General features: G+C 56.8%; 12 protein-coding genes across 12 annotated transcripts; 6 read left to right on the forward strand and 6 right to left on the reverse strand.

Moving 5' to 3' along the window:
* Positions 1–1,020: 1,020 nt before the first annotated feature.
* On the forward strand, positions 1,021–2,682 carry BROUX77_004970 (uncharacterized protein; the record flags this gene model as incomplete). Its single annotated transcript, XM_073749791.1, has 1 exon — positions 1,021–2,682. The coding sequence occupies one exon, from the start codon at positions 1,021–1,023 to the stop codon at positions 2,680–2,682; it is 1,662 nt and encodes a 553-aa protein (XP_073605427.1).
* Positions 2,683–2,922: 240 nt separating this feature from the next.
* On the reverse strand, positions 2,923–4,371 carry BROUX77_004971 (uncharacterized protein; the record flags this gene model as incomplete). Its single annotated transcript, XM_073749792.1, has 1 exon — positions 2,923–4,371. The coding sequence occupies one exon, from the start codon at positions 4,369–4,371 to the stop codon at positions 2,923–2,925; it is 1,449 nt and encodes a 482-aa protein (XP_073605428.1).
* Positions 4,372–6,081: 1,710 nt separating this feature from the next.
* On the reverse strand, positions 6,082–6,975 carry BROUX77_004972 (uncharacterized protein; the record flags this gene model as incomplete). The annotated part of the gene is made up of 2 exons (XM_073749793.1): positions 6,082–6,238; positions 6,299–6,975. The coding sequence occupies 2 exons, from the start codon at positions 6,973–6,975 to the stop codon at positions 6,082–6,084; spliced, it is 834 nt and encodes a 277-aa protein (XP_073605429.1).
* A 4,512-nt stretch (positions 6,976–11,487) lies between these two features.
* On the forward strand, positions 11,488–13,302 carry BROUX77_004973 (uncharacterized protein; the record flags this gene model as incomplete). Its single annotated transcript, XM_073749794.1, has 2 exons — positions 11,488–11,896; positions 11,969–13,302. The coding sequence occupies 2 exons, from the start codon at positions 11,488–11,490 to the stop codon at positions 13,300–13,302; spliced, it is 1,743 nt and encodes a 580-aa protein (XP_073605430.1).
* Positions 13,303–13,697: 395 nt separating this feature from the next.
* Positions 13,698–14,125, forward strand: BROUX77_004974 (uncharacterized protein; the record flags this gene model as incomplete). The annotated part of the gene is made up of 2 exons (XM_073749795.1): positions 13,698–13,787; positions 13,853–14,125. The coding sequence occupies 2 exons, from the start codon at positions 13,698–13,700 to the stop codon at positions 14,123–14,125; spliced, it is 363 nt and encodes a 120-aa protein (XP_073605431.1).
* Positions 14,126–14,543: 418 nt separating this feature from the next.
* BROUX77_004975 (uncharacterized protein) lies at positions 14,544–15,026 on the reverse strand (the record flags this gene model as incomplete). The annotated part of the gene is made up of 3 exons (XM_073749796.1): positions 14,544–14,579; positions 14,664–14,947; positions 15,017–15,026. The coding sequence occupies 3 exons, from the start codon at positions 15,024–15,026 to the stop codon at positions 14,544–14,546; spliced, it is 330 nt and encodes a 109-aa protein (XP_073605432.1).
* A 414-nt stretch (positions 15,027–15,440) lies between these two features.
* Positions 15,441–16,082, reverse strand: BROUX77_004976 (uncharacterized protein; the record flags this gene model as incomplete). The annotated part of the gene is made up of 3 exons (XM_073749797.1): positions 15,441–15,740; positions 15,835–15,942; positions 16,005–16,082. The coding sequence occupies 3 exons, from the start codon at positions 16,080–16,082 to the stop codon at positions 15,441–15,443; spliced, it is 486 nt and encodes a 161-aa protein (XP_073605433.1).
* A 2,266-nt stretch (positions 16,083–18,348) lies between these two features.
* BROUX77_004977 (uncharacterized protein) lies at positions 18,349–19,755 on the forward strand (the record flags this gene model as incomplete). The annotated part of the gene is made up of 3 exons (XM_073749798.1): positions 18,349–18,822; positions 18,902–19,383; positions 19,485–19,755. The coding sequence occupies 3 exons, from the start codon at positions 18,349–18,351 to the stop codon at positions 19,753–19,755; spliced, it is 1,227 nt and encodes a 408-aa protein (XP_073605434.1).
* A 101-nt stretch (positions 19,756–19,856) lies between these two features.
* On the reverse strand, positions 19,857–21,497 carry BROUX77_004978 (uncharacterized protein; the record flags this gene model as incomplete). The annotated part of the gene is made up of 1 exon (XM_073749800.1): positions 19,857–21,497. One exon carries the CDS (start codon positions 21,495–21,497, stop codon positions 19,857–19,859), a length of 1,641 nt encoding a protein of 546 aa, XP_073605435.1.
* Positions 21,498–22,187: 690 nt separating this feature from the next.
* On the forward strand, positions 22,188–22,825 carry BROUX77_004979 (uncharacterized protein; the record flags this gene model as incomplete). Its single annotated transcript, XM_073749801.1, has 3 exons — positions 22,188–22,215; positions 22,445–22,519; positions 22,584–22,825. The coding sequence occupies 3 exons, from the start codon at positions 22,188–22,190 to the stop codon at positions 22,823–22,825; spliced, it is 345 nt and encodes a 114-aa protein (XP_073605436.1).
* A 596-nt stretch (positions 22,826–23,421) lies between these two features.
* Positions 23,422–25,596, reverse strand: BROUX77_004980 (uncharacterized protein; the record flags this gene model as incomplete). Its single annotated transcript, XM_073749802.1, has 5 exons — positions 23,422–23,661; positions 23,868–24,015; positions 24,101–24,156; positions 24,272–25,360; positions 25,543–25,596. 5 exons carry the CDS (start codon positions 25,594–25,596, stop codon positions 23,422–23,424), a joined length of 1,587 nt encoding a protein of 528 aa, XP_073605437.1.
* Positions 25,597–25,721: 125 nt separating this feature from the next.
* Positions 25,722–26,746, forward strand: BROUX77_004981 (uncharacterized protein; the record flags this gene model as incomplete). Its single annotated transcript, XM_073749803.1, has 2 exons — positions 25,722–25,977; positions 26,049–26,746. 2 exons carry the CDS (start codon positions 25,722–25,724, stop codon positions 26,744–26,746), a joined length of 954 nt encoding a protein of 317 aa, XP_073605438.1.
* Between the last annotated feature and the right edge of the window lie 418 nt (positions 26,747–27,164).

The following is a 27,164-nucleotide window of genomic DNA, read 5'->3' on the forward strand; positions in this document are numbered from 1 at the left end:
GAAAAAAAAAGAGAGAAATACTACACTGCTCAATCAATTACGGCCGCTCCCTCTTCTCGTCGTTTTGCTCTTGTAATTCGCGCTTTATGCATTTCCCCCACATTCAATTAGAGATTTAAGATCCAATTAGACAATTGCCTTGCTGCACAATGGTGACGCGCGTTCAGCCCTCGAGGGGACAAAGAGAGGGGAAGGCACGCTGTGGCTCAGGGCAACTACGCTCTCTTCTCTTGCTCTTTCCTTTTCTTCTTCGTGCTCTTTTTCTTTCTCTCAAAAGAGTCCAGTCCTCTTCTTCTCCCCCTTCCCACCTCCGCGGATACGGACATTGCCTCCCCAGAGAGGGCTCCGGTTCCACCACCCCGAAGAGAACAGAAAAAGAGAGAAAGGAAGATCTCCCCCTGGCCCGGACAAAGCCCAGACCGTTTTTCTCCTTCCCGTATCTCGCTGTTCTTCATCTCATCTCTGGCCGATTTACTAAGCAACTACTTGTATCGGTAGTCGCCGGTCTTTCTCTCTTTTTTTTCCCCTTCCTAGTTCTTACATCAAAGTGGGAAGGAGCCCGTTCTGGACTCCTTTTTGCCTCCTTCCTTCCTAACCTGATCTTCTATTCTTTCCTTTTTTTTTTTTGCCTCCTGCCCAAGTTGAATCTTGACTGTGATTGGTCGAAAGCGCATACAAGTAGATATAACCAACTGATTTTCTTTTCCGGTTTGTTCGATTATTCTTTTTTTCTCTGGGTTGCCCTCTATTTCTGGCTTCTTGAAAATCACAAAGGCCGCATCTGTCTCACTCGTTTTGTGCCTTTTGTTTTTTTTTTTTTTTTTTTTTCCAACTCCCGCCGTCTCTTCCCAATCCAGCCATACTTTGCTTCCTCCGGCGTCTGGCATCTCACGCCCGCATCTCGCCGTCTGTGCCTCGGTGGCTGCCGCTACCCATCCACGCCTCACATTTTCTCGCTTGCGTGTCCTGGGCTTGTATCGTCTTCCGTAGAACTCTCCCCATCCGGTCCTCCTCGCCACAATGTCTCCGGAAAAGGCCCCGCCGGCCGAAGAAAAGTCTCCTCTGCCCCACGCCGCCACATCCGACGCCGCAGCACCAGAATCAGCATCAGCCCCAGCTTCAGCCCTGGCTTCAGCTTCAACTTCAGCTCCCAGTGCCCCTCTAGACGTCTCCACCACCACCAAGTCCGCTTTTCCTGATGCCGCCGCCAACAACACCACCGCTAGTCCTCCGGTCCCGGCCAAGCGCATGAGCCTGTCTGATAGTAAATCCGCGCCAGACCATAAACCCCCAAGCGCCCAGCCGCCGTCTCGCAACTATCCAGATCAGCTGCCGTCCGGGCCCAGCTTTGCCACAGGACCCCACCCTGGCTCGAATTCGGGCTTTGGCTCAAATACCGGACTTGACTTGGACTTTGGGTCTAACTCGGGCCTGGGCCTGGACTTTGGTGTGAATTCTGGACTGGGCTTGGGCCTGGGGTTTGGCTCAAGCGCTAGCTTTGGCCCGGGGTATGCTTCGAACACTGGCATGGGTTTCGGCTCAAACTCGGGGTTGGGGCCAGAGTACGGAGCGAACACGGGCATTGGCTTTGGCTCCAACACAGACACAGGCTTCGGCTCCAACACGGGCCTTGGCTTCGGCTCAAATTCTGGCTTCGGCCCTGACCCCAGCTTCAACTCCAGTCTACCAGCCAACAGCTTTGCCTCAACACCCAGCAAATCAGGCCTCAACGCCGCCTCACCCACCACTCACAGCTCCGCTCCCAGCGCCGCACTCGCACCAACATCAACGCCCACACACGCCTCCGCTTCCAGCTCTACACCAGACACCACCGCCACTCCGTCCACCGACCACAAAATCGACCACCTCGCCATGCCTGGCAGCGGTCTACCGCTCCCGCTGCCACTCTCGCTCTCCCAGACGCCGCAGAGCGCATCATCCGCATCGTCTAGCGCCGCCGGGCTCATCGCCTGGCAGACGCAGAGCGTGCCGATGACGCTCCCGATGCCAGCCATCGCGACCAACGTGCCTGCGCGCGCCGCGCGCGTCGACTCGTACGGCCCGCCGCCGCCATACGAGCCGTCGCGGCCCACGACGGCAGCGACAGCAACGACAGCCGGCACCGGCACCGTAACGACGACTGTGGTCGTGCCCGGGGCCGCGCCCGCGCCCCTGGCCACTGTGACCTCGTTGGCCACCCCGTCCACGGCCGGCATGACGCAGCCGCCGTCGCCGACGCTCTCGCTGGGCAGCACCGCGCCGCTGCAGCCGCGCGGGCGCGGGCGCGGGCGCACGCTCTCGTCGTCGGGCACGTCGCTGATGCCGATGCGCGCGGCGTCCGACGCGAGCGCCGCAAGCCTCGTGTCGCACTCGCGCGCCGCGGCCTACCCGCACCAGCCGGCAGCCGAACCACATCAGTATGCGCGGAACCTGCACGCGGTGCCGCGCGACCGCCCGTGGAGCACGGCGTACTGGATCCATCCCAACGGGCAGCCGGTGGCGGCGGCCGACGCGGCGGTGATTAAGCGCAAGCACTGGGGCAAGCATAAGCGGTACTGGATCTGCGCGGCCATCTTATTATTCGTCGTCGGCTTGTCGACGGGGCTGGCGGTGTCGATGGGGAATCGCGGCGGTGGTCCCAAGGCGCTGTTGCCCGGCGGCCGCCAGCCCGAGGGCGGCTGAGGGAGACGGACAGAGATGGCGGTGCTGTTTTTTTGTGTGGTGCTGGCGTCGGTTGGTGGTCATGTAACTTTTTGTATTATTCCCTGTTTAAGCGTAGCGTTTTTCCCGCAGATAAGAAGTTAAAAAACTTACATCATATCCTGCCTGCGTCTTGCCCATGTCCAGTTTTCTACACCCAGAATGTACCATGTAATCATGCACATCGTGTATCCTCGCCCACGACCCGCGGCGCCGAGGACGTCACTCCTCCAAGAACGGCTCCACGTCCCACGCCAGCATCGCCCGGCGGTTCTCGTCGATCCGCAGCGCATACAGGCCCTGGAGGATACAATCCGCCAAGTCGTCCATCTTGCGAGCCCGAGCTGCCGCGGCCGCGTCTTTTCTGGGCTTCTTCAACTCTGGCTCTTTTGCTTCCGCCTTTGACTTTGTCTTGCCCTTGGCTCTAGCCCCGGCCTTTGCCTGCTTCTCCGCGCCTGCCGGGAGGAACTTGGCCGCCACAGCATGCGCTTCGGGCGTCGCCAGGTCCAGCGCGCCCGCCTCCAGCCACCTCGTCAACACGCCGATCTTGGCGCGCTTGATCGCCAGTGTCGTCGGGCGCGCACGCGAGGGCCCCTTGAGCGGCGACTCATCATCAGGCTGGTCGCTGTCCCCCTGCTCCTCGTCAATAACGTCGGCACCATAGATCTCTGCGCTGGCGCTGGCAGAGCGCTTGCGCCGGGGCCGCGCGCGCCGCTTGCGGGCATTGGCCTCGTCGAGAGCCTGGTCCATGTCGCGCACCCAGAACTCGGAGACTTTGCGCGGGTCCAGCAGGTGTGTTGGGGGGACACGCGGGACGGGGGCACCGGCACCGGCCGGAAGCGAGGCAAAGCCGAACTCGCGCATGCCGTGGAGTAGAGTGTGCAGACTGACTTCCAGCGCGTTCACAAGCACCGTGGTATGCAGCACGCTCATGACGCCGCGCGAGCGATGGCGCTGGTGCTCAATCAGCACGCGATCAGCCCGCACCGTCTGCGGCGCCCCGCCCCCGGCCGCAACGCCACTGAGCGGCAGGATAATGTCCTGGACCACACGCACAGCCAGCGCGGGGATATCCGCCGTCGCAAAGTCCGTGACCTTGAGCGCCGTCGATGGCTGGGCTCCCTCTTGTTCGTCGAGCGGCAGCTGAGCCCGCACGGCCGCCGTAGCCTCGGCGGGGCCTTTGAAAAGTTCCAGCAGGTCGTACTTGCGCCACACCAGCACCTGCGGCGTACTCGTCCACAGCGGGCGGGCCATGTCAGTCACGCAGGCCCTGGCGTGCCGCGCCGCCGCGGCCGTCTGCTTGGCGCCGGCGCCGGCGCCCGACGCGAGCACACACACAGCGAAGTTGCGGATGCCCATGTCGATGCTGACGACGATGTGTCGGCGCGGTAGGGCGGTGGCCGCGGCGGGAGCCGGCTTGTTCTTCGCGCCGCCGCCTCCGCCGCCGCCGCCGGCACGCGTCTTTTTCGGCTTTGCGCTGCCGTCGGCCGCCGCACACGGGGCCCCGCTGTCCGCTGCTGCCTGCGACTGCACGGCCGCCTCGATGCCGGCTTTCAGCTCAGCCTTGCGCGCCGTCATCGGCGACCCGACATGGAATGCCAGCCGGCGCAGGCGCGGGATGGTCAGGGCGGCCGGGACCTGGAAGACGGCCGCGGGCGGGGTCGGAGGCATGACCGGGCCGCAACGGGAGTCGAAATGATTGGATGCGAGGAGAGGGGGGGGGGGCGAGGTTCTTTTTTTTTCTTCGAGGGTTGCTGGCGTGTTGATTGTTCTCCGTCTCTCCCCTTTTTCTTTTCTCTTTCTTTCTCTCCCGCTTTATTCTTGTCGTGAGAGTAGAACTCCGGAAAAAGGAAAAAGAAAAAAAAAAAAAAAGAAAAAAAATTCTGTGCTCCCTACGTGCCTTCCGTCTTTGTCGCAGCCCTTTCTACCCACAAAATCCGAGGCAAGAGCGACGTGCCTGCAGAAGAAAAAAAAGGTGTCACGAGGCAACAACAGCAGTTGCAGCTGGTGATAATTCCCCAAACAGTAGTTGTACTCTGTATTTTTTTATTTTTATATATATATTTTTTTCCACACGCCGTGCCAGTGGCTCCTTTTCCTCGGCTGCTGTTCTTTTTTTGTTCCGCCCCGCTTTTCTCCTCTCTCTCTCTTCTCTGGTTTTGCTTCGAAACCGTCGAGGGGGCACTTTCTTTTCACGGCAACCGACTCCTACTTTTCCAGAGAGGGTTGCTTCCCCACTTGCTGTGGGCCGCGGCCTTGGGGTCCATTTATCCATTCTGGCAGTTGCTTGTCTGAGAACAGCCGGCGGGCTCCGGGCCGGCGTCTCCACTTTCATCTACGCCTGCCGTATTTGGCGCCTTCCCATCCGCACCGGCCCTCTACATATCTGATATACTTTGCGGTCTTCTGTCTGGTCTTCTTGTTGCCTCTGATTATGTAATGATTTATACATTGTGGCCGGTAGCCGTCTGAAACAGAGCCCAAGCCACCCATCCATCCGACGTGTCCCAGCATCTTCTGACCAAGTGCACCCATGTGTAATTAAAAACAAGAGTAAAAAAGGCCCGCTTCGCCACTTACCCTGCCAGCATGTCCAAAAAAGAAACAAAAGCGACGGTTTCAGATGGGCCTCTCTGTTACTGGCTGTGTTCAATGCCACAGGCCTCGCGCTTTCGTCGTCCGGCACACCCAGAAAATCCACACATCGGACTGACCGACCAACCTGGCGATAATCAGTAACTTGCAACGCTGCAGCCAACCACGTGATGCATGTCTCGGTCCGATCAGTGAATTCACGGCTTCTGATCAGGTAACGGCGGATAGCGAGTGACACAGAAGAACCAAGCAGGCAAATCGCAATTTTTCAAGAGACAAAAATGTATTCCTTGTGTAGTCATGTATGAAACCCTAGGAGTGAGTGTCCTTGAAATGGTCCCCCCCCATTAAAATAAAATAAAAACTCCGCGCTCAGAAGACAACACCATGTATAAACCCGTCAGCCAAGGAGGCGTAAATATGAACCCAGAGACCCCCAGATGCTGCCAATATCAAGAGTCCTAAAAACAAAAAAAAAAAAAAACAAAAAAAAAACTGAGAACCTAACGAGTGTGGGTGGCCAGGCAGTCGCCTAAAACGACGCTGCGCATGGCATGCTGTAGATAAATGGCGAACGATGCTTGTAAACAGACGAAAGAAAAAGAAAACCGTAGATGTGCAGGCCGGCGATGGATGGTGTATATGCGTAGTAAGAGGAAGAAATGCTATGCTGTGCTATGCTGTGCTGTATGATGACACGTTTTGAAGATGAAGGTCGTAAAGTAGAAGAAAGGAAAATGTGACATGAGTTTCGTAGTCGTAAAGCAGGTATCAGAGCATGAGCATTTACTCCTGGGCCTCGGACTCGGGCTTGGTCTCGGGTTCCAAGAATGTAGCGGATTTCTTCTCGCTAACGGGCGAGGCGGCAACGGCGACAGGGGCAGCACGCTCCCTGTCATTCTCCTCGAGGCGGATGGATCCGGGGAGACGGCTACCAAAAAAGCTGGAGTGCATGCGTGTTAGTGGGTGAATCTCTGCGCAGCGGATACAGACTTCAACTTACAAGCTGGCGACAAAGGCAATGCTGGCGACAATCATCAGCGAGGCCACGAAGCACATGGAGAACCAGACGACGAAGCGCATGGTCCAGGGCAGCTGCATCCACGTGGTGGCCACCTTGTCCAGGTTCAGGCGGCCGATGCTGGCGCTGTAGTACTTGCACGAGGCCATGGCCTTGGCCTTGGCGGCGGCGGCGGCAAGTCTGTGGCGGTGGCTGGGCCGGCGGTTCATCTTGCTGTGGTGGCGGGTGCCGGCGGCGGCGGCGGCGTGGGGGTGGGCGCTGGGGCGGCGGTAGTGGGGGTGCAGGCCACGCAGGGCGGCTTCCTTGCGGTAGGCGGCCATGAAGGCCTCGGTGGAGTGGGGCGGCACGGCGGTCTCGGGCTTGGGCGGCGAGAACTTGGCGATCAGGGCTTCAATGACTTCGATGTCGGTGCTGGCCGGGACCACAAAGGTGGTCATGTCAAACTCGACCTGGGCGACCTTGCGGGGGCCGCGGCTCTCGGCATCGACGGCGTCCATTTTGGAGGTGTCCTCATCAACAAAGATGACGCTCTTGAGCTCGGCGGGGATGGACGGTGGGAGGCCGATGGTGTTGACCTTGGAGGGAGCGTAGTGGACGGGGGCGGCGGCGGAGGGAGCAACGGCCATGGCGGCAGCGGCGAGGGCGTAGAGGAACTTCATGGTGGCGGGAGAAGGGAAAAAGAAGAGGAAAAGAAAAAGAGAAAAAGATAAGAAGTGAAGGAGAGACAACAAAAAGAATAACCAAATAAGGTAGCCCGGGGGGAGAGGGGAGTTTGATTATTGAGGAAGCTTGTTTTTGTTGGTGGTGGTGGAGGAGACGAGAGGATGTAAGTTGTGAGGACGCGGAAGACCGGGCCAATATATAAAGAAGGAGGAGGAGGAAGAAAGAAGGTCGTGAGGCATATGGATGGAAAAAAAAAAAAAAAATAAATAATAATAAATAAAAAATAAAAAAAGACGATAAATAAGAGGAATAAGAGGAATAAGAACAGACCTAAAAAAGGAAGGGACAACAAACAGAGAAAGAGACAAGATGGATTAGCTTGAAGGTGCGTCCAAAAAAAGAAGGCGCGAGCAGCCAGGATTGCGATTCCTTCCTGTGTTGTCGGCCAGGTTCCGGGGGGTCTTTTTTTTTCTCTCTTTTATTCTCTCTTTTTTTGTCTCTTCTGGCCCTGGCATCACATCATGAAGTTTTGCAGACGATAAAATGAACAGAAAAAAAAAAGAAAAAAAAAAGACCCCAAGCCCCAGCGCACGGCTCCTGGCCCAGGGACAAGTTTTTTTTCTTTTCTATTTCCCGAGTCTATGCTTGAAGCCCAGGCACCAAAATGCTAAGGAAGGAGCAGCCAGGAGAAAAGGGAAAGAGCCAGCGCAAAAGAAGAAGGAAAGGAGACGAACTCGAACTGAGCCGAGGACGAGGACTGGAGGTAACTGCTCTGTTTGTGACACCGAGGGCGCTCCTTCCTCCCATCCCGCGCCACAGCTCTGTCAGCCGCCCACAATCCAGGCTGCTTATTGCTTTGCTTGACGCTAATTGCTCACCGCGCGCTGCTTGTTGTTCTGTTTAGTCCTGTTTTCTGCTAATGTGTCTAGTATATGGGCGATATCAATATCAATCCACACCACCCAGATTGCAGGCAAGGAAGGAAGCCGCAGTTCTTGCTCTGCAGCTGGCTCCTGCTCTTTCCCTGTGAAGAGCCCATGCTTTCCTCACACGTCGTCTGCGTTTGCCCTGCCTCGGGGCTCTTGCCGCGTGTGCGAGCAAGTTCTTTCCTGTGCTCCGAGTACCCAAGTACCTCCTCAGATTTCAGACTTCAGACTCGAGACTCAAGCTCAAGCTCAAGCTCGATTCCAGCCCGAGCCCGAGCCCGAGAGTCTTTGATCTTGGTCCTGGTCCTGGTCCTGGTTCTGGTGGTGTCTCTTCTTGCTCGCGCCGGTTTCGAACTTGTGTGTGTGTGTTGCAATCAATCAAGCCCCTGGTCTGACAACAAGATCCCCCAATATAAAAAGAAAAGAAAAAACACTACCTCGAGCCCAGATCGGACAAGTCCATCGGTGAGCAGCCCACCACGCAAAAGTCTGCAGCGCCCGCCTGTAATACAACCCTGCCGAGCCTTACACCCCCGTCGCCGTGAATGCACTGCTACCATTTCAACGCAAAGGTTCTTATTCCTCCCACAATCCTAGCACAAATGCAACCTGGCTGAAAGCTGGTCAGATCACAAAGCGAGAAGAAGAAAAAAAGCAGGGAACTTAAATACGCTTGTAGTTATCCCCATATAGAAAGATTCAGGGACAGGCCTCCCTTGCTACGCATCTGTCCCCTGTGCCCATTGTAAAATAAAATCTGCCAGATTAACGAGCAAAGACCAGAAAAGCTAGAGCCACCAATGCGCAAAGGCAAAGCAGGGCAAAGACAAGAAGATGGAAAAAGGGAACTCGGGCCAGACGCACAAACCATCTCACGCAAGTCCGTCGTCAGATGTTGGCTTGTCGGAATTATCTGCAGTCTTATGTAATCAGGCATCTGCCGCTGTGCTTAGGTAAGCAGATCTCCCAGAAAGCCTGCTGCGCTTGGGGGTGAGGGCCTTGGCCCTGCGACGTTATCCTACACTATAACCTCTGGCTGAAACAGGACCGGGGGCTTCTTTCAAGAGAAAAAAAAAAGGACACGGATGGCTGTCTGTTACAAGGCATGTTTGGGTTTGCATTGGACGGAAGTAGAAGCGGGAGGCCATGTAGTTCAAGGGCGTGGCTAACCCTTGGCCAATTCCAAGCTAACCCTAGCGATGCTCAGTAATTAAGGACCAACCCACGCCGGCAATTATCTGTTAGTCATCAGAGATACAGTCCCCGTAGCCAATTTGCAGTCAGACATGGCAATGACGGTGAGTTCTTTTTTTCTTCTTCTTCTTCTTCTTCTTCTTCCTTGTCGTTTTTTGTTCCGCTTCCAAATATAACCTGCATCTAGTATCATGAAGATTATATTGTTCACATAGAAAAGACAGGCAATCTCGGGTGGGGCTTCCATGTGCCCCACTCTTGGAAAAAAAAGAACAAAAGCTTCCAAGCTTCTAGCGCCTTACCGCATCGGGAATGGAAAATGAATAAATTGAAAAAGAAAAACAGAAAATACCTCGACTCTCCCTCCTCCGAATATCTGCCGCTCGTATTCGACAAAACTAAAGGACTCAAAATCCAGGGACGTGAGTTTCCTCTCGTTGTCGTCTCTGTAGTCTTCATGCCAGCCAAAGACGGCCGGGCCTGGCAGCACACGCACACAAATACCTCCAGGCTTGTACCATACCACACTATACTGTAACTATCCACCCTCGGCTTCACTTCACGTCACCTCTTCTCTCTGTTTGCATCCCGGCGATCATCCCATCTGCCTCTGCCTCCCACCTCGCGTTCCTCAAAGGCTCTGCACATATTTCCGGCGGGATCGCCACACGCCGCCGCTTCCTGCAACCTGTCACTCAATGCCCTGGCTTGACATTTTGTCCATGGACGGACGGACGGCCAGCCAGCCAGAACTGGGAGCGGCCAGCAAACACAGGAACAAAACAGGATGGGCGGATGAGAGGAAAATAGACGGAATGAATCTGCGCCTCTTCCTTTGTGCGTTGCTTGCGGGCCAAGTCACCGAGCACATACACTCATATACACATACACACACACATACTGATCACCTACACAGATCAATTACTCAGTTACATAGATAGCACTACCAGGCAACCTCCTTCACCTCACTAGAGCCGCACTAGCTCAGTCCTGTAAGCCAGGCCGTCCCAACCCATCCAGAGCAAGTTATCCAGAGCCACTAGTTTGAGGCTTGGTGCTGTAACTCAGCGCCTAAACCTCTTAGCCACTAGCCCCCATCCCCTGTACCCCAGACCGGCCAGACGCGGTCTAGCCCACTAACCCTGATGCAACCCTGGCATACTATTGTCTCTCGCTACTCTTACTACCACTCCCGGCTGTCGCCAACGCAGCCCTGGCCCCCCTCCTTCCCATCATCGCCTGCATTCCTGCACTCACAAAGTCCCTTTCAGGCTTCGTATGTTGCCCCACGTGCTGCCTTTCCTGCCCAGAGTTGGTTGGGGGCCGCCTCGAAGGCTCGAAGAGCATATGTCCTAAACCAGAGAACGAGAGAAGCCCGTTCCTCTTCCCTCCCCCATCCCCCTTACTCTTGCTCTACTTGCCCAGCGGATCTTTCCAGCCCCAAGCGCGCTTGACGCCCGGCTGATATCTGCGAGCGTGTCTTTGGCTTCGGCCTGACTCTGAACTCTGAACTCTGACTCTGACTCTGACTCTGACTCTGGCTTTTAGCTCTGCCTCAATGTCTCTTGCTGTCCTCGCTCGCTTCGCTATTGCTCCCACTGTCTTCTCTTCTTCTGACCCCATCGAGCACCATCTCTCGTGGAACTTGACCCAGCAAACATACAAGTGCGTCAAGGTCTAGACCTCCTTGTGCTGCGATGCGATCCATCCAGCCCATTCCAGCTTGCCGACTATCTTGTCTTGTCTCTGATATGTCTTGCTCTGCATGGTTAGTTATGCGAATGGCTAGAGGTCTTGGGGAATAGGGCAACAACAAGTATTTCTGCAAATGCGTCTGCCAATGTGTCTAGACGCATGTCTCATCAACATCAACCAACTGTGGCATGTTTGTAAAAGTAAGCTCAAGTTATCGGTGTCATCTTTATTCACTAGACCCTAGCATAACCCTATAAAAGGTACGTATCTCTACGACAGCCTGTGCCAGCTGCCAGGCGACTCACCTTGACAGGTGCCAAAGCTGCCACCCAAACATTGACCTCTCTTTTTGTTCGTTTTTGTCTGGATTCACAAGCTTCACAAGCTTCGCAAGCTCGGCCGTTGTTCTTTGACCGGCCTCACAAAGCTGCTGTTCTTTTCCTGTCTTTTCGGTTCTCTCCTTTGCCGGCGCCCAAACCCAACAGCCTCTCTGCTGTGCCCACAACATAGACTGAGCTGCTCCCTGATATGCGATAGCCATCCCAAGACATCTCGACACTCGACACTCCACCACATACTCCTCCCGCCATTCCCTCCTCCTCTTCCCTCTTTCCTCCTCCCTCTTCCCTCCGCTGTCTTGTCTCTGCCGCCTCGACCGCGCCTCTCGCATTCCCGCCTCCAGATGGCCTGACCATGCCAGTCCAGCAACCCCCTCTACCGCCTCCCGACGACGGCTTCTTCACTGGGCCCCCCAGCACCGGCGCTAGCACCGGCACTGACACCGGCTCCGCCTCCACCACATACGGCTCCGCCCCCGGCCCCGCCACCGACGACCTGGCTTTCTCGCCGCCGCCACTCGTCCGCTCGTCCACGGCGCCCGACGTCCTGCACTCGCCGCTGCCCACGCGCTCGCACCTATCGCCTGATGACGCCTTCTTCGCGGCTACACATGCCGTCCCCGGCTCGCCGCCGGCCACCAAGTCGCGCGCGGCGTCTCGGCCCGGCGCACCGGCTGCGGCCGGGCGCTACATGAATTACAGCCGCACGCGCCGGCGTAAGCGGTCGCGCACCTGGAGGCGCCTGCTGTGGGTGCAGCAGTCGTGTAAGACTCGCTTCTGGCTTCTGGCTTCTGCCCTGGTGATCGATTCGCTAACTCTGTCCTGTCTTGCTCTAGTTCCTGATAACTACACCGACCAAAATACCTTTCTCGAAAGCCTGCAGCGGAACCCGCGCCTCCAGCCATACGAGTTCTGGCCTCTGATAGCCGACTGCACCATCATCGTCCAGCACGTATGCAGCGTCATAATCTTTGTCACCTCCTTTGTTGGCATCTTCCAAGAGCGCGTGTCGCCCGTGTCCATTGTCGGCTTCAGCTCCTGCGCCACTTTTGTCGGCTGGCTGATCTGGGAGCGCTGGGTAGCCGACGAGGAGGACATTGAGGAGCACGTCTTTGCCAACTCCTTCCAGCCAGGCCTGGGCCTGGGCCTGGGCCTGGGCATCACGGTGCCAGGTGCCGCCAGTGCCGCGCCTGCTATCGGCTCCGGCCCTGTCTCGGCAGCTACCATCACCTCGACTGCCACCGGCACTGGCACCGGCAAGCGCGTTGTGAGTGCACGCAGGCGCCGGCCAACCATGATTAAAGGCGCGGCTGTTCGATCGCCCGTCGCTGTGCTCCCTGCCGTAGTCTCGCCGGTAATTGCCGATGGTGCTTCTACCGTAGTGAGTACACCCACCTCGACCTCGTTCCTACCGACGGCCTTGAACTCGCCCATTTCGCCCATCCTGGCCAACGGAGCGCCTCCCGGCGGAAGCACTACCCCTGGTATACCCGCAGCAGCAGGGGCACTTGGTTCCCAGCCATCGCCGAATCTACAGTCCAACTTTGACTTTGCGCCTGTGCCGATTGAAGAGCCGCGGAGCATCCGGCGCATGGCCACCTTCAAGAGCGCCATCCTCATCTACTTTACGCTGCTCGGCCTGTCGCCCATTCTCAAGTCGCTGACGCGCTCAACGTCCAGCGACAGTATCTGGACCATGTGCTTCTGCCTGCTCGCCATCAACATCTTCTCGTTTGACTACTCGGGCAGCGTCGGCACCAAGTTCCCCGTGTCGCTCTCGACCAACGCCGCGCTGATGGCGTCGACCGTGCTCGCCAGCCGCCTGCCCTCGACCGGCCAAGTCTTTAGTCTGACGCTCTTCTCCATTGAGGTCTTTGGCCTGTTCCCCGTGTTCCGCATCTACGCGCGCCACCGCGGCTGGCGCTACCACGTTGCCCTGACCGTCCTCCTGGTCCTCGGCGCCGGCGCCGGCGTCGGCATCATTTCTACCCAGCACACCGATTCCTACTACAACGCCGTCGCTGGCGCCCTGGGCGCCGCCACGGTCGCCGCGCTGGCCATGGGCGGCTGCAGCTGGTGGCTGATTGGTCTCCAAAAATATAAGAACGAGATATACGGGCCGTGGGACCCTGCGCGGCCGATCATCATCAACAGGCGGTTTCTAAACTAGATATAGAGGCGCCTGGAGTCGGGTATAGATTTGTATACAGTTAGTATACATGCTGCTTAATACATGTTTTAGTACATTTCGTTAGCCACCCGTCGTTGATGTCCTTTTGAATTTGTGCAACGTCAAGTAGTGCAACTATAAAGTGGGTCTACAGACACCCCACGTCGCACACAGCAAGAGCCTTGCGACTTCAGCCTCGCGGTGCCTGCTTCTTTGTTTTTTTCCTTCCTTGTTGGGTGCTTCTTGATGACATCACCAGAACATCACATGCTTAAGCTGGAATTTCCTTTTCGTAGCAACAACAACTGCTGTTTGGATATCATCAACTGTATATTCTGTTTTTTCTTCTTTTTTCTTGCTGCCCTACCACATAGATTGTCCGCGCCGCAATTGCCATGGACGAGAACCTCACAGCCGCCGGCCCGGCGCCGCCCGAGATCGAGCAGACGTACGGCGGATACTCGCGCTTCGAGATTGAGCTCGAGGTAAGCATTCGCGCTTTTCTGCTCTCTTTCTGCCACACCGCCCCAGCTAATTCCTTCTCTCTCAGTTTGTCCAATCTCTCGCTAATCCCATGTACCTCAACCACCTGGCGTCGCAAAAGTTCCTGCAGCAGCCGGCCTTTGTGGCGTACCTGGCGTACCTGCGGTACTGGGCGCAGCCGCCGTACCTCAAGTACTTGACGTATCCTGGGCCGACGCTGCGAAACCTCGAGCTGCTGCAGCAGGAGCGCTTCCGCACCGAGATTCTGGGCCCTGAGCTCGTGCAGGCCATGATTAATGACGGCATGAAGGCGGCGGTGGACTGGCACAAGGAGACGTAACGGTAGCTGGGGCCGGGAGCGTCTGCGGATTCTGCTTTTCTTTTTTTCCTTTACTTTTTTTCTGTTTGTCTCCATGGTTGGTTAGGCGCTGGAGTTTCTTGGGGGGAGGGGAGCGGTCTCCTCCCTTTTCATTTTTTTTTTCTTTTGCTACTCGTGGGTTGTACTTGAGCAGGTATTTCACTTTCTCTTCTCTTGCTCGATACCATTAAAATATCTTGTCTTCTTTTTTTTGTCAAGGCCGGACTGTAGCCGCAGTAGATCAGACAACACGGCTATTGACTTACTCGTGAACAAATAACCAGGAAACCCAAAAACGCCTTGCTAATGCCAGTCTGAATACAAACCCCCAGTTGCTCTCTCTCTCACCCACCCACAGTCTACCCTCCTCGGATCGCCGCCCGGTCTTTTGTAACGACATCTAGTTTTCTCTCCAGCGGTTGCCGCATGACATGCACTGTGTTGAGGTTAGCCACGAGAACACTTAGATCTGGACCCAGACCCCAGACCTCAGACCCCAGACTCTCGCCCACACACGCACCTTGAAAAAGCTCGTCATCGGCTCATCAGCCGACCGGATCTGCACCTGGAAAAAGGCCGCCTCGATGCCGTTGCACCCGTCCTTGGGACACTGCTTCTCCGTCTTTTGCGCATTGTCCCACGCGCCCGGCCCACCAAACACGTCTTCCTTTTCCTGCCGCTCAAACTCGTGCCGCGAAAAGACGGGCCGCACTATCGCGTGCACGTACGGACATGTGCGGCACTCGAGCCGGTTACGGCCCTGGACAAGCGCCACGGCCAGAATGTTGCCGCACTGGGGGCAGACTTTTTTTGTGGGGGGTTGGTTAGTCGGCCGGCTGAGAGTTGTTGGAGGCGGGGAGTCTTTGGACTTACAGACGTGCATTGTGAAAAAGAGCTGCGGGGAGACTTTGAGTAAATGTAAAGATGGTGGCTTATGTTGAAAGATCACATGAAAACTGAGTTGGACTTTTATAAAAACTTGAGAGTGACTAGATACTTATAGCCATCACGTGGCTTTATTAGTATTTGTGTTAACCCTTGACCCTAGTCTCTAAGTCAACCTCATGTTCTCTTATACTACGTCCTGATATGAGAATCCAATGATTTCACGGTCACAGTCTAAGCAACAAAGGTGTACGACATTTCTTTTTGAGAGACTACTAAGCTATCTTTCCCAAGAGCTCGCCATCTCTTTATCAACGCAAACACAGCTTATGAACCATGGCGTCTTCAGCACACAGTCCTTGGAAGGCAGCCGAAAACCAAGTCTTGTGTTTCTTTTTCTCCTTTTTGCTTCTTAGAAGACGTGAATAGTGCCAATCAAGATAGCAGCGACAAGAGCAATCGAGGAAAAGGTTGGGAAATCGGCTGCGCTGATATCGGCATCATGCTGCGAGGCGGTGCTGGAAGCCAGGGGCGCAGTGGTTGAAGAAGCGACGCCTGACGCGGCGGCAAATCCCAGGCGCGAGAGTGAGGCAGTCTCAAGGGGCGTGGAAGATGAAGCAAGCGAGGCAGTGGCTACGGAGCACAGCTTTGTGCCGGCCGAAATGGTGTCGGCCAGTTCGTCAGCCGAGCACGAGGTGGTGAGACAGGTGACCTGCAGATTTCACGAGTTAGAACGAGAAGAGAAGGGCAAGAGGGTTGTGTGTTGGCAGCAGATTCTGCGTGACAAAGTAAAAAAGAATTCATACCATCTGCAGATCGGAAGCCAGTCTGGTCTGGTTCTCAGCGGTGCAAGAGCAGGCCGGGTTATTGATATCACAGCCAATACGCTCAATAGCAGCAGTCAAGCATTGGATCTGAGGGCGTTTGTTAGTGGGAGTTCTTGCAAATACCAAGGAATCTGAAATCCGATACATACGCCACACTGAGGGACGCCGTCGAACTGAGCTGTGGCGACGCCGGCGGCAGCGAGAAGAACAGCAGCTGGAAACTTCATTGTCGCGGATATAGACGGAGAAGACAACGAGATGAGCAAAGCGCCAAAGGCTGGAAAGAAGAGCCGGAAGTGATGCTGGCGGAGAGGGAAAAAGAAAAGGTACAAAGAAAGAAGTAAAAAGGAAAAAAGAAAGGGAAACAAAGATGAGAAGAGATTGTTTGAGCAAAAGAAATCAGGCAATCACCGGTGGAACGCGGCAGAAAGACGAAGAAGCCTCCTGGTGCGTGTAGTTGGCGATCGAGAACTGTGGCTGACCGTGTCTGGAGGCGCTCTTTTGTGGCTTTGGTCTCTACTCCGGGCACGACTGTGGCTGAGATGTCGGTCTTGTCTGGACGTTAATGGGTGGTTGCTCCGTTGGCCGCTGGATGGAAAGGGCCAGGCACGAGGGCAACGACGAGCAGCCACAAGGCCACAGAAGTGAAGCCATAGAAGTGAAGCCACAGACGTGAAGCCACATAAATAAAGACATGAAGCCACAATCACAACTGGGGCTCTTGCCTGGTTGCTGTTGCTCCCTCTTGCCATCGTCACTCTCCACGCAAGGAAAGAGCCGTCGTATCTTGGTGTTGACCACAAGTACTGGGTACCTGCAGCAAGTGTACAAGTACAAAAAGTGCATTACACTTATATGCATAGATGCTACTAAGCTGGGCCTTTCTCTGTGGCACCTGGCTCTGTCAATTGGAGCTTGCTAGAGGAATGGTGACACAAGATCCACTGCCAGCACCGCCAGAGCTTCGGGCACAAAAAGCTGTGCTTCTCCAGAGGTTCTTTTGTAGTCTAGAAGTGGATACAAGGCGAGACAGGCCACTGCGTGTCTACACAGTTCTGCAAATCTGCATGTACTTGTATAAGTGCCTATAGTTGCAAGTACAAGTACCTGTCTCAGGATATGGAACCCATCTCATGGAAGTTACGCAACTTGCAACTTGGGAAACTGCTCAAACAATTCAGCCACAACCACAAAACAAACTCACCATCTGTGGCGCTGGGCTTTGAACTTGAATTTTGCCCAATTCAAAATCAAAATGTGCGCTTCTTTCCAAGTGCCGCCTGAATTTCATCTTGTTGCCGTAAATCACGGCTTCATTTTTCTTCCTTGCGCCAATTTTACACCAGCCAGAAGATCTTTCTTCCCTGTACCGCCAGCATCCTTGAAAAAAAAAACAAAAAAAAGAAACAATAGCTCTCATGTTAGTCACGCCCTGCGTTCTTTGTTTAGCTCTTTGTCTTGGCTGACTAACCACATTCGATGATGCTCCCAAGAAGCCAAAATCCCAAGAAAAAAACAAAAAAGAAACCCTGCCGCCTCATCCTGCCTGTCCAGCGCCTCAATGTTTATCCTCTGTAGATGGCCTGGGGAGGAGAGAGGGGAACAATCTTTGTCCTATGCGTTTCTCTCTTCCGAAATAACATGATTGCTCTGGATCCTGCGCGCTCTAGAGTCGCCCGCTGGTTTTTCGCGGGGGTTTATGTCCGATGCCGCTCCCTGGAGGCCCGTCAATTCAATTTCAATATTATTGACGTGGGCGTGAGCTGATGGACAGGGAGTTTCATTTTTGGTTGACTGGCCTGGGCTGAGCCAGCGACTTGGTCCCAGGGCCTCCGTTCTCCTGGCGATTGGGAAATTCCAACGGCGCAGACACTGCTACCCTCCGGCTGCACAAACACTCGTGGTGTAGGCCTGGCCAACATCCTTTTTCCTGCGCTGTGCGCTGTCCAGCTGCTCTCATCTCGTTGCTATTTGCCCAGTTCCCAGTCTCTGCGCATCCATTGAACAATGCACATCCGCCTCATGTGCCCTGACGCTGGTGCTTCTGCAACTGTACATGCGCATGTACTACTGGGAGCATTGTAAAAAGCCGAGAAAAAAAGAGGGAAAAAATCCCCCCTCCTCTTGACGACCTGTGAGTCGCAACAATATACAAACAACCCTACGCAAAAAGAGGGTGTGTGGAGACTTTCGGCTCTTGACTATGGCAGATCTGCCGTGTGGAGAGAGTCCATTGCAACCTCTGCGTTGGATGGCTTTGTTTTCCTGGGGAACCCGTTGCAGGGGGCTTTGTAAACCTATAAAAAGAAAACCCACCATCTCTACTTAAACACTCTAGAACTGCCGCTTACTCTGCACAAAGCATCAAGACCATCAAGATCCAATCATCTGACCCCTCGGCTGACTCTAGACAAATCAACTTTAGCTCCTAATTGTTTTATTCCACGCCTCTGTTTTCCACTCTCGTCATCACTCGTCTTTGTTTCCATCACCATGCGCGTCCCGCTTGTGACACTAATACGCTCTCGCTTTGACCTCCGGAAAAAGAAAGAAAAGCCCGAATCATCGCTGTCAACGCCAACCACGCCTCTTACACCGACGTCACCGACATCTGCGCTGACCTCCACCGACGACGATGACGGCCATCATCGCCTAGGCACTGCTGATACTTCAATCAACAGTGTCTTAGAGGGCAGATCAAAAGATGATGCTCCCCCAAAGTCAACGCCATCAACAGGCGCTGCCTTCACCACTCCCAAGCTTCTCGACCTCACCATTGACAACATCACCCCCAACACCAACCTCATCAACTCACAATGTGACGATGCCCGGCTACGCTACATTATGGAGCGCCTGGTCACACACTTGCATGATTTTGCCCGTGAAACCAGGCTGAGTACAGAAGAATGGATGACAGGCCTCAACTTTTTGGTATCGTGTGGTCAAATCTCTTCCGAAGTGCGCCAAGTATGTATTTCTTCCTCGCGTTTTCACATTTAAAATACAACGTACGTCTTCTTCGACACTAACACTCCCGTTATTTCAGGAATTCATTCTTCTGTCCGATGTTCTTGGCCTATCACTGTTGGTCGACAGCATCAACCACCCCAAGCCATCAAACTCAACAGAGGGCTCGGTACTGGGGCCCTTCCATACACATGATGCGCCAGTGCTCACCAACGGCGCCTCCATGACAAGCGACCCCGACGGAATCCCCTTGCTGGCTGTGTGCACTGTCAAAGACACAGCGGGAAACCCCGTGGCGGGCGTCAAGATTGACATTTGGGAAACCGACAGCAGCGGAAACTACGACGTGCAGCATTCAGAACGCGACGAGCCCTCGGAACGTTGCGTCATGGTATCTGACGAGAATGGAAAGTTCTGGTTCAAGGGCATCAAGCCTGTCAGTTACCCAATCCCGAATGACGGGCCAGTAGGAAAGATGCTGCAACTGTTGGGTAGACACTGCTGGCGACCAGCACACATGCATTTCATGTTCGAGAAACCTGGCTGGGACCATCTGATTACGTGAGTTAGCTTCTCTGCCCCCGGATGAGGAACAACAAAGGAATAAATTCCAAAGCCACCAAACCAAATTAAGATCCCTGCTAATAATCAACACCCACTAGCGCCCTCTACGTCCGCGGCGATCCCTACGAGACATCAGACGCAGTATTTGGTGTCAAACAGAGTCTCATTGTTGATTTGGGGACGGTTGATGCGCAGAAAGCACAGGAGTACAACATGAAGGAGGGAGACTTGCTGCTGGAGCACGAGTTTGTGCTGGTGACACAGGAGCAAACAGAGACACTGCGCGATAGCAACGCACAAAAGGCTATGAGGGAACTGGGGCTAACGATGAAGCTGGTGGACCACTTGCCGGTGCCAGATGTTGATTGAATGTGTGTTGAGTATTTATAAGAAGGCTGATCAAGGGATGATGAGCTCTGGTGTTTATTCTAATGTCGTTTGGTCTATTTTTTTAATCTATGTGCTACAAGCTAATGCCCCCGAAGGCCGCCTTTTACCAACTGCATGACGTTCTCGCGGTACCCCGCACACCCGCCAAACCGGGCGATGACCTGGTCCAAGTCCACCTCCTCCGCGCCTCGGCCCGCCATCAACGTCCGGCCCAGCAGCGCGGTATTCCGCGTCGAGGGGATCCGGAGCATCTCGGTCTCGACTCTGTACCCGCAGGCCTCGGCAATCTGCTCGACCCAATCGACCAGCGACGCGTAGGCCGAGTGTGGTTTGGAGCGGTCGCGCGGCGGGTGAGCGCGGAACTTGTCGCCGGCAAGGTTGTGGCTGCAGCACGGGATCATCAGGAACGGGCAGCGCGAGTGCGCGGCCAGCAGCGGCGTCCAGGGCGTCAGCTCGTCGGCGTGGTTGGAGATGATGAAGGTACCGGGCGGGAAGACGCCGTTGTGGAGTTGGTGGGCGGCAGCGGCGGCGGTGCGTTGGTCTGTTGCGTTGGTCATGGCGTTGCCGGGCGTCGCGAGCACAGGCAAGAGGACTTTGGCCTGCAGCGGGGCTTCGTCGCCGGCGGCGGGCGGCGGCGCGCTGTATGTCGCCCATGAGCGGCGGTCGCGCGCATCAAAGCCCCAGCCGCGATAGCCTTCCTGGCGCAGGATATAGACCAACAGGCCGTTGCCGCAGCCAATGTCGACGAAGCCGGGGAACGGGGGCTTTGACGGTGATTCTCCTTGTAGCGCGAGCCTAGCATTAGCTGCGTCTGCATCTGCATCTGCCCGTGGCTCCATGCTGTACATGTCGGCCCACAACTCAATCAGGAACGCGGCAATGCCCAGGTCCTCAAACACATGCTTGCTCGGATCCGTGTTCTCGGCCCAGCTGCGCACCAGGCTGCCGGCATACTGCGACTTGAGCGCGGCGTAGCGGTTCTGGAAGCGCGCTTGCGGGACGACCACGTCGTGGTGCACGCGCTTCTTGTAGCCGGCGGCCTGGCCCTTGCCGTGCTTGTGCAGCGCGGTCAGGAGGTGCAGCGCGGTGCGCGCCGTCTTTGGGTCCGCGGCGCGGTCGGCAGCGTCGAAGAAGAGAAAGTGCACAGAGACGGCGCCACTGCCCGCAGTTGGGTCGGCGCTGCCCGCGCCCGGACTCCACTGGTGCAGGTGCGCGACACCGCGCACGTTCGGGTGGTAGAAGGGCAGCTTGCCGCTCTCGCCATGCGGGATGTACACGACCAGCGACCACGCGGTGCCGTCGGCATCGGCGCGCGTGTACCACAGACACGTCTGGTCGAGCGGCGCGTCGCGCAGCACGTTGCGCGGCACGAGCGTGCGCACCATCAGCCGGGCCAGCTGGAAGCCCGGGAAGCGCGGCAGGTGGGCCAGCGCAGGGGGCGCCGCATCGGGGGCGGCAGCAGCGGCCGGGGACACGAGACTGAACGGCGACGCCGTCTGGTCGCGCGTAATGTCGGCGCGGAACAGCCACGACGTGTTGATGTTGGGGTTCCGGATGAAGTTGAGCATCACGGTCTGGAAGATGGCCGGCGGGAACGCGCAGTTTTGGCGCACCATGGGCGTCCATGCTATCCCGGCGTCGGTCCCGGTGCCAGCCTCCGGCGCGCTGGAGCCGTGGTCGACTAGCACCGGCGCTGCGTCGTCGGGGTAGGCCTCGGCCATGGCGGGGGCAGGACAGGTCGGCCCGGCGGCGGACTGGAACATGTGCGCGAAATACGGGGCTTACCACAGCACAGCGCGCATTACGGAGACGCGTGCTTGCGTACGGCAGTCGGGGCCGGAGAGGTGATGGTTCTCGGCGTAGGACCGCGTGTTGTTTCTTCCGCGCCCGGCTCTGCTTCCCCCGGCCCTCTCCCCGGCCCTCCCCCCGGGCCTCACTAGAAACTTCCATTGGCACGTGCCAAGAATTATCACGTGACGGACTCCCCCACACACGTGATCACAGGTGTGGGGCCACTGGGGCGCACTTTATGTGGGGCTCCAGCTGCGATGACTCGAGAGCTCGGAACCCTAGCTGGCCTAACCCTGGCGCTAGACGCATGTGTGACAGGTAAACAGCCAGCCAGCTTCTCGTAGGCCGCCAGATAAAATCCCGCCACTCTGCCCGCTCTCGTCCCCCCTTTTTCTCTCTTTATTATCCCTCCACCCCGATTTTGCTTTCAGCAATTTTTTTTTCTTTCTCGCATCATCCCATCATCTCTGTTGAGACTTCCATCTCCGCTTAATATCTACTTACCCACCCAACTCTTTTTTTTTTTCCGCGAGGCACTTTTCCTGTTGTCTGTCGCTTTATTTTTGATTCCAGTCATCCAACAACCGGCTTCCCCCGATCACCCCCAAACACCCGAGTTTATGTCTATCGAAAATCTCAAGACCTACGGTACGCTCCCCTGCATATTCTGCCTCGCTGTCCCCCCGGCGCCGCTCTCCTGCCGGCCGCGGCCGAGCTGGCGGTTGATTTTGCTCTGACGCATCGCTGCGCCGTCTCTTCCCCTCGCAGGGTTGCTTGTCCCTCTCCCGGCCTCTGATTCGTCAGAATATCCTGCTCCACCCGCTCCAGTCAGCATTTTATCCGCCCAGTCTGCTAACTCAACCCGCCATCGCGATAGACCCCTTCGCCGAAGCCGACGAAGAAACTGGTGAGACCAAGGCGACTCAAAACTATATTCACATCAGAATCCAGCGTAGGTTTTTGGCTCCCGTGACCCTCCTCAGCCCGCTATTGCTGACACCCGGCCCCCCTCCCAGAGCGCAATGGCCGTAAGACCTTGACTACGGTCCAGGGCCTGCCTTCGCAGTTTGACCGCAAGAAGATTCTCAAGGTCATCAAGAAGAAGTTTGCCTGCAACGGCACTGTTGTCCACGATGAGGAGATGGGTGATGTCATCCAGCTCCAGGGCGACCAGCGCAACGATGTCCGCAGCTTCTTGATCGACAAGACTGACGGCCTTGAGCTTCACCCCAACACCATCAAGATCCACGGTTTCTAAGTCCCCATACCCTCTCTTGGGTCCGCGGCTGTTTTCGTTCTGACATTGAGCTCTGTGTCGCCCACCTCGTTCTACGTGGTGCCGATGCTCGGAGCTCGCCGGCCCTGGCCATGTCACGACTACAGAAAGGAGAGCTGTCTTTCAACGCGGTGGAATTCTGTGGAAAGCCTTTCTTCAACGCCCGGCCCAGAGTAATGACGGACGTGTCGGTCGATTCCACGGCCTGATTGCAAAGCAACCATCCACGCCAAATCGTTGGCTGTGGCTGTGGCTCTGTGTCTGTGTTGCTGTGGCTCCATGACGTGTCTGCTGCTACTCTGAGATGAGCGATCCAGACGATGGAGTTCCTTTGCTTATTAGTACTTGCGCGGCACTGGTTGTGTGTCTGGTCTTAGCGACTGGAAATGAATAAAAGTGCCGTCCTATATTTATCTGTTCTTATTCGTGCGTATCTGTGCATTCATGTATGTGTCCGTCTTTTATGTGTCGTGTCTCGAGTGCGGCTGGTACTTTTGGCCCCGGCAGCCCTCTCCCCTTTTGTGTTTTTTGGCTTATCCAGCACCCTGCTGCTTCTCCGTCCCAATCTTGCCTCCCTCCTACCGCTGCTCCCGCAACGACGCCCGCAGGCGCACCAGCAATTTGAGGAAATGCGCAAACAAGAGCCGCGAATATACGACCAACGGAATCTCTGGCAGATCGGGCCGCGCACCATAGGCCAGCAGCAGTAGCGAGACCATGCTGATGGAGCTGGCAATGGAGAACACGTTGATGGACGTGATTGTTTCTTTGCGGATGTTGATTTTCTGGTGTGTGACGTGGTAGACGCCCGTGAGGAACTGTACAAAAGAGAGAGAGGGGGGACAGAGGAAAAGTTAGCGGTAGTTGTAGGGTTAGGGTGGTCGGAGTGCGATAAGATAAGGCGTGGTGGTGTCGATGACGTCTTTTTTCTGGGTTGGCTTCAATCTGGCAGATACACCCCCGTCGTTCTTTTTGTGTGTGTGGATTTTCTTTTTTTTTTCCTTGTTCTCCGCCTCAGACTCACCGCGCTAATGGCAATCCACGCAGGTAGAAAGAGCCGTAAATCATGGAACGCGCCAAACAGCTTGAGCGTGATGTTTGTGACGTAAAAGTTGACGGCGTTGATGGACAGGAGCCGGACGATGGTGGCTTGGGGCGTGTAGTTGATGAGCCTGTTTGGGAGAGCGGGAGGGGGTTAGTGTTGGATCGGTGAAGGGAGAGAGAGAGAGGGGAACTTGGGGATTGGGAGGAGGGTACCATCGAGACATTAAGCAGTCGGCAAAGAAAAAGGAGAGGTAGCCGGCGGCAAAGCACTGGTGTTAAGAAGGGCATGGTTAGTTATCGAGTCAGCCAAAGCACCGAGCCGGGTGTACCAAAGGCAGCACCCAAGACAGCCCAAATACCCCAAGTCCCTAGGCGTGTACTCACCCACATAGACGCCAACGCTGTCTCCGTGCGCGGAAACGCACCCGCGCCGCCCTCCTCGCCCGGCAGCATCTGGTCCAGCAGTTGCAGCGCGGGGCGCCAGCCATACAAGATTGCCGGGACGATGCTAATCAGTCGCCCGACAAACAGCGGCAGATGCCAGCTTTCGGGCACGTTGAGGATGACAGCCACGCGGGGCGCCAGCAGCGACGCCTGCAGCACGTCGTCGGCGCGGCGCGCGCCCGCCCCGCCCGCCGCTGCCGCGTGCTTGGCGGCGGCCTCGGCGATGGCCGCCGAGAGCGACTTGGTCGGTGCAATCTTGATCCCGTGCGGGGACGGGCGGAAGGCTGTGGCCAGCGTCGAGGCGCGCGGTGCTGCGGGCGCGCTGCTGCTGCTGCTGCTGCTGCTGCCAACGCAGTCTGCGCTGCCGGGCGTGAGCGAGAGCGCGGCGGCGGTGGGCGAAGCGGCGGCTGCGGCTGTCGACGAGGCGGCGGCAATCATCGCGGCCGTGCTGGTGGCCAGCGCGACATGCTGGTGCGACGGTGGGCCGACGGCAGCTGCAGCAGCGGCAGCGGTTCCGGCTCCGGCTGCCGAGGCGGAGATAGACGGCTTGCGCAGGCGGATGCTGCTGGCCACGGCACCGGCAGGCGGAGACGATGTAGCGGGGGCAGCGGCGGACAGGGCGTGGTCAAAGGGCGGCGGGGGGTCGTTGACGGGGCGCAGACTGGAGCGGTCCATGGCACGCGAGAGTGGCGAGGGAGGGGGTGCGCAGAACAGTAGCGGTGGCGAAGCGGCGGTAGACGGTCTCAGCGGGGTGAGATTGGCGTGTGGAGAACTTAGAGACAGCGCATTTGGCACGTGATTGCACGCATCCGGCGGGGAGCTGCGGCGGCGGCTGCGGCGGTGGTGGTGGCGACGGGGGGGAGGGGGGACAGGCGAATCAGCCGAGGCGGGTGGGCCGGATGCGAGGAAGCGGAGAGGACCGGGTAGGGGCGCTGGGCGGAGATGCAGGAAGACGCTCGAGGCGGGCGGGCGGCGGGATGCAGACTGCCTCGAAGGTGCCGGGATGGACAAGGAGCCCGGTGGTTTTTCCTGGATGGGGCTGGGTTTCGTTGTGGGTTAGTTAGTCTGATTTCCTTCTTCTTTTCTTTGCTGTAGACCCTAATGCGTCGGGACCTCCACTTTGTGCGACCGCTCGGCTAATCTGTTTAGCCGGCCGTCTGCACGAAATTTCAATCTATGTGAAGCCATCGCCAGCTTTGCTTGTTCTGTACCAGACGGCTCGGCGCTTCCTCGCTCGCCATCCCACGACGACTTATTCCGCGCATCCGGGTCCGCCCGCAGAGTCTCCAGAGCCGAAACACCTGCTCACGTGCGCCACCAAGCGCCTCCCGAACGCTAGAACCGCTTTTCGTGTGTCTTGCACACCCACACCCACACACACACATACAGGATGGCCTCCAGACTCGGCTCGCTGCTGTCTGCCAGACCGGCCCTGGTTGGCCCCCGCGCCGGTGTCCCTGCGCCGGCCGTGCCGCTGCTCGCGGCCTTTGGCGCGCTGGGCGTGCGCTGGGCCTCGGGCTCGCGAGAGTCGGATAAGATGGCTAAGCGCATGCACGCGCAGGCCCGCTCATCCGAGTCGCCTCTGGTCACGCAGCGCTCGCGCATGGAGCAGATGGACGGCCGCTCCAAGGACATGTTGATGCCCGGTACGCTCCGCTCACCGCCCCATCTCCCCGGCCCAATGACCCTGGCTAACCCCTCCCCCCCTCACCACCAGGAACCTTCATCGCCCTACCGCTCAACAAGCTCGCACTCGCCGACATGCCCAAGTACCAGTGGGAGCGGTGCAAGAACTGGGCGCAAAACTACTTTTACCGGCTGTCGTTGAGCTGGGCGTCTAAGCCGGGCATCTTCAAGCCGGCCGTGCTCAAGTACGAGTCGCGCGCGCAGCTGGCGCAGACGGCGCTGGCGCTGCAGCGCGACGTCAACAGCGCCATGGCGGCCGGCGACGACGCCGCGCTGCGCCGCCTGTGCGGCGCCGTGCTGTACGGCTCGTTTGGCGCGGCGCTGGCGCGCCGCCGCCCGCGCGAGCGCTACGCCTGGGCGCGCGAGCGCCTCAACGGCACCCCGCGCGTCGTCTCCTCGCGCCTCATGCAGATGCCCACTGACAACGGCAGCCTGCGCCAGATGGTCGCTGTGCGCATCGCGAGCACCCAGGTCCTGGCACGCCTCGATCCGCTGACGGGCCTGCCGCTCGAGCACGATAAAAAGGTCCACCACAAGTCGGAGAACCTCATGATGTTTCGGTCGATTGACCCCCGCACGTACGAAAAGGGCCCCTGGTACCTGTATGGCTATCTGCCGGATACTACACCCGAGGCGTGGGAGCGCGATGCGGCCCATCTTGAGTCGCTGCAGATGCAGGCGGTTAAGCAGTACAAGCAGACGCGCGGCAAGAATGCTGCGAGCCGGTGAGGACGGGGCAGACAGGCATTGAGAGCGGGTATCATGGCGATAGCTTAGCTGTGGCTGTGGCCATGGGCTGCACCTGTATTTGTATTTATATCATGTAGAGCATCCGCATATAGGCGGAACAGAGCCAGGCCTTGGCGTGTATCAACAACGATTTGTATGAACGGATAATTCAGCGTGAAGAGCACAACAACGACACGGCGGGAAACATGGCACAGTAATCGACAGCAAGCGATGTTTAGAGAGGAGAGAGAACACAACTGCATCCGCCACGCCGGGACTGACGACCAACAACGTCCCAACTGGCAGGCGAGAGTGATATTATAGATATTAAAACAGCCTTCTTCGCTGCCTACGAAAAACCTCCAGACATACTGTAGTCATACTGTACACTAACAAGTCCTTTTATATTCCCAACACT

The sequence above is a fragment of the Berkeleyomyces rouxiae genome (assembly GCF_048999995.1).
Source record: "Berkeleyomyces rouxiae strain 22BRR77 chromosome Unknown BrBRR77_ptg000004l, whole genome shotgun sequence".
NCBI lineage: Eukaryota > Fungi > Ascomycota > Sordariomycetes > Microascales > Ceratocystidaceae > Berkeleyomyces > Berkeleyomyces rouxiae.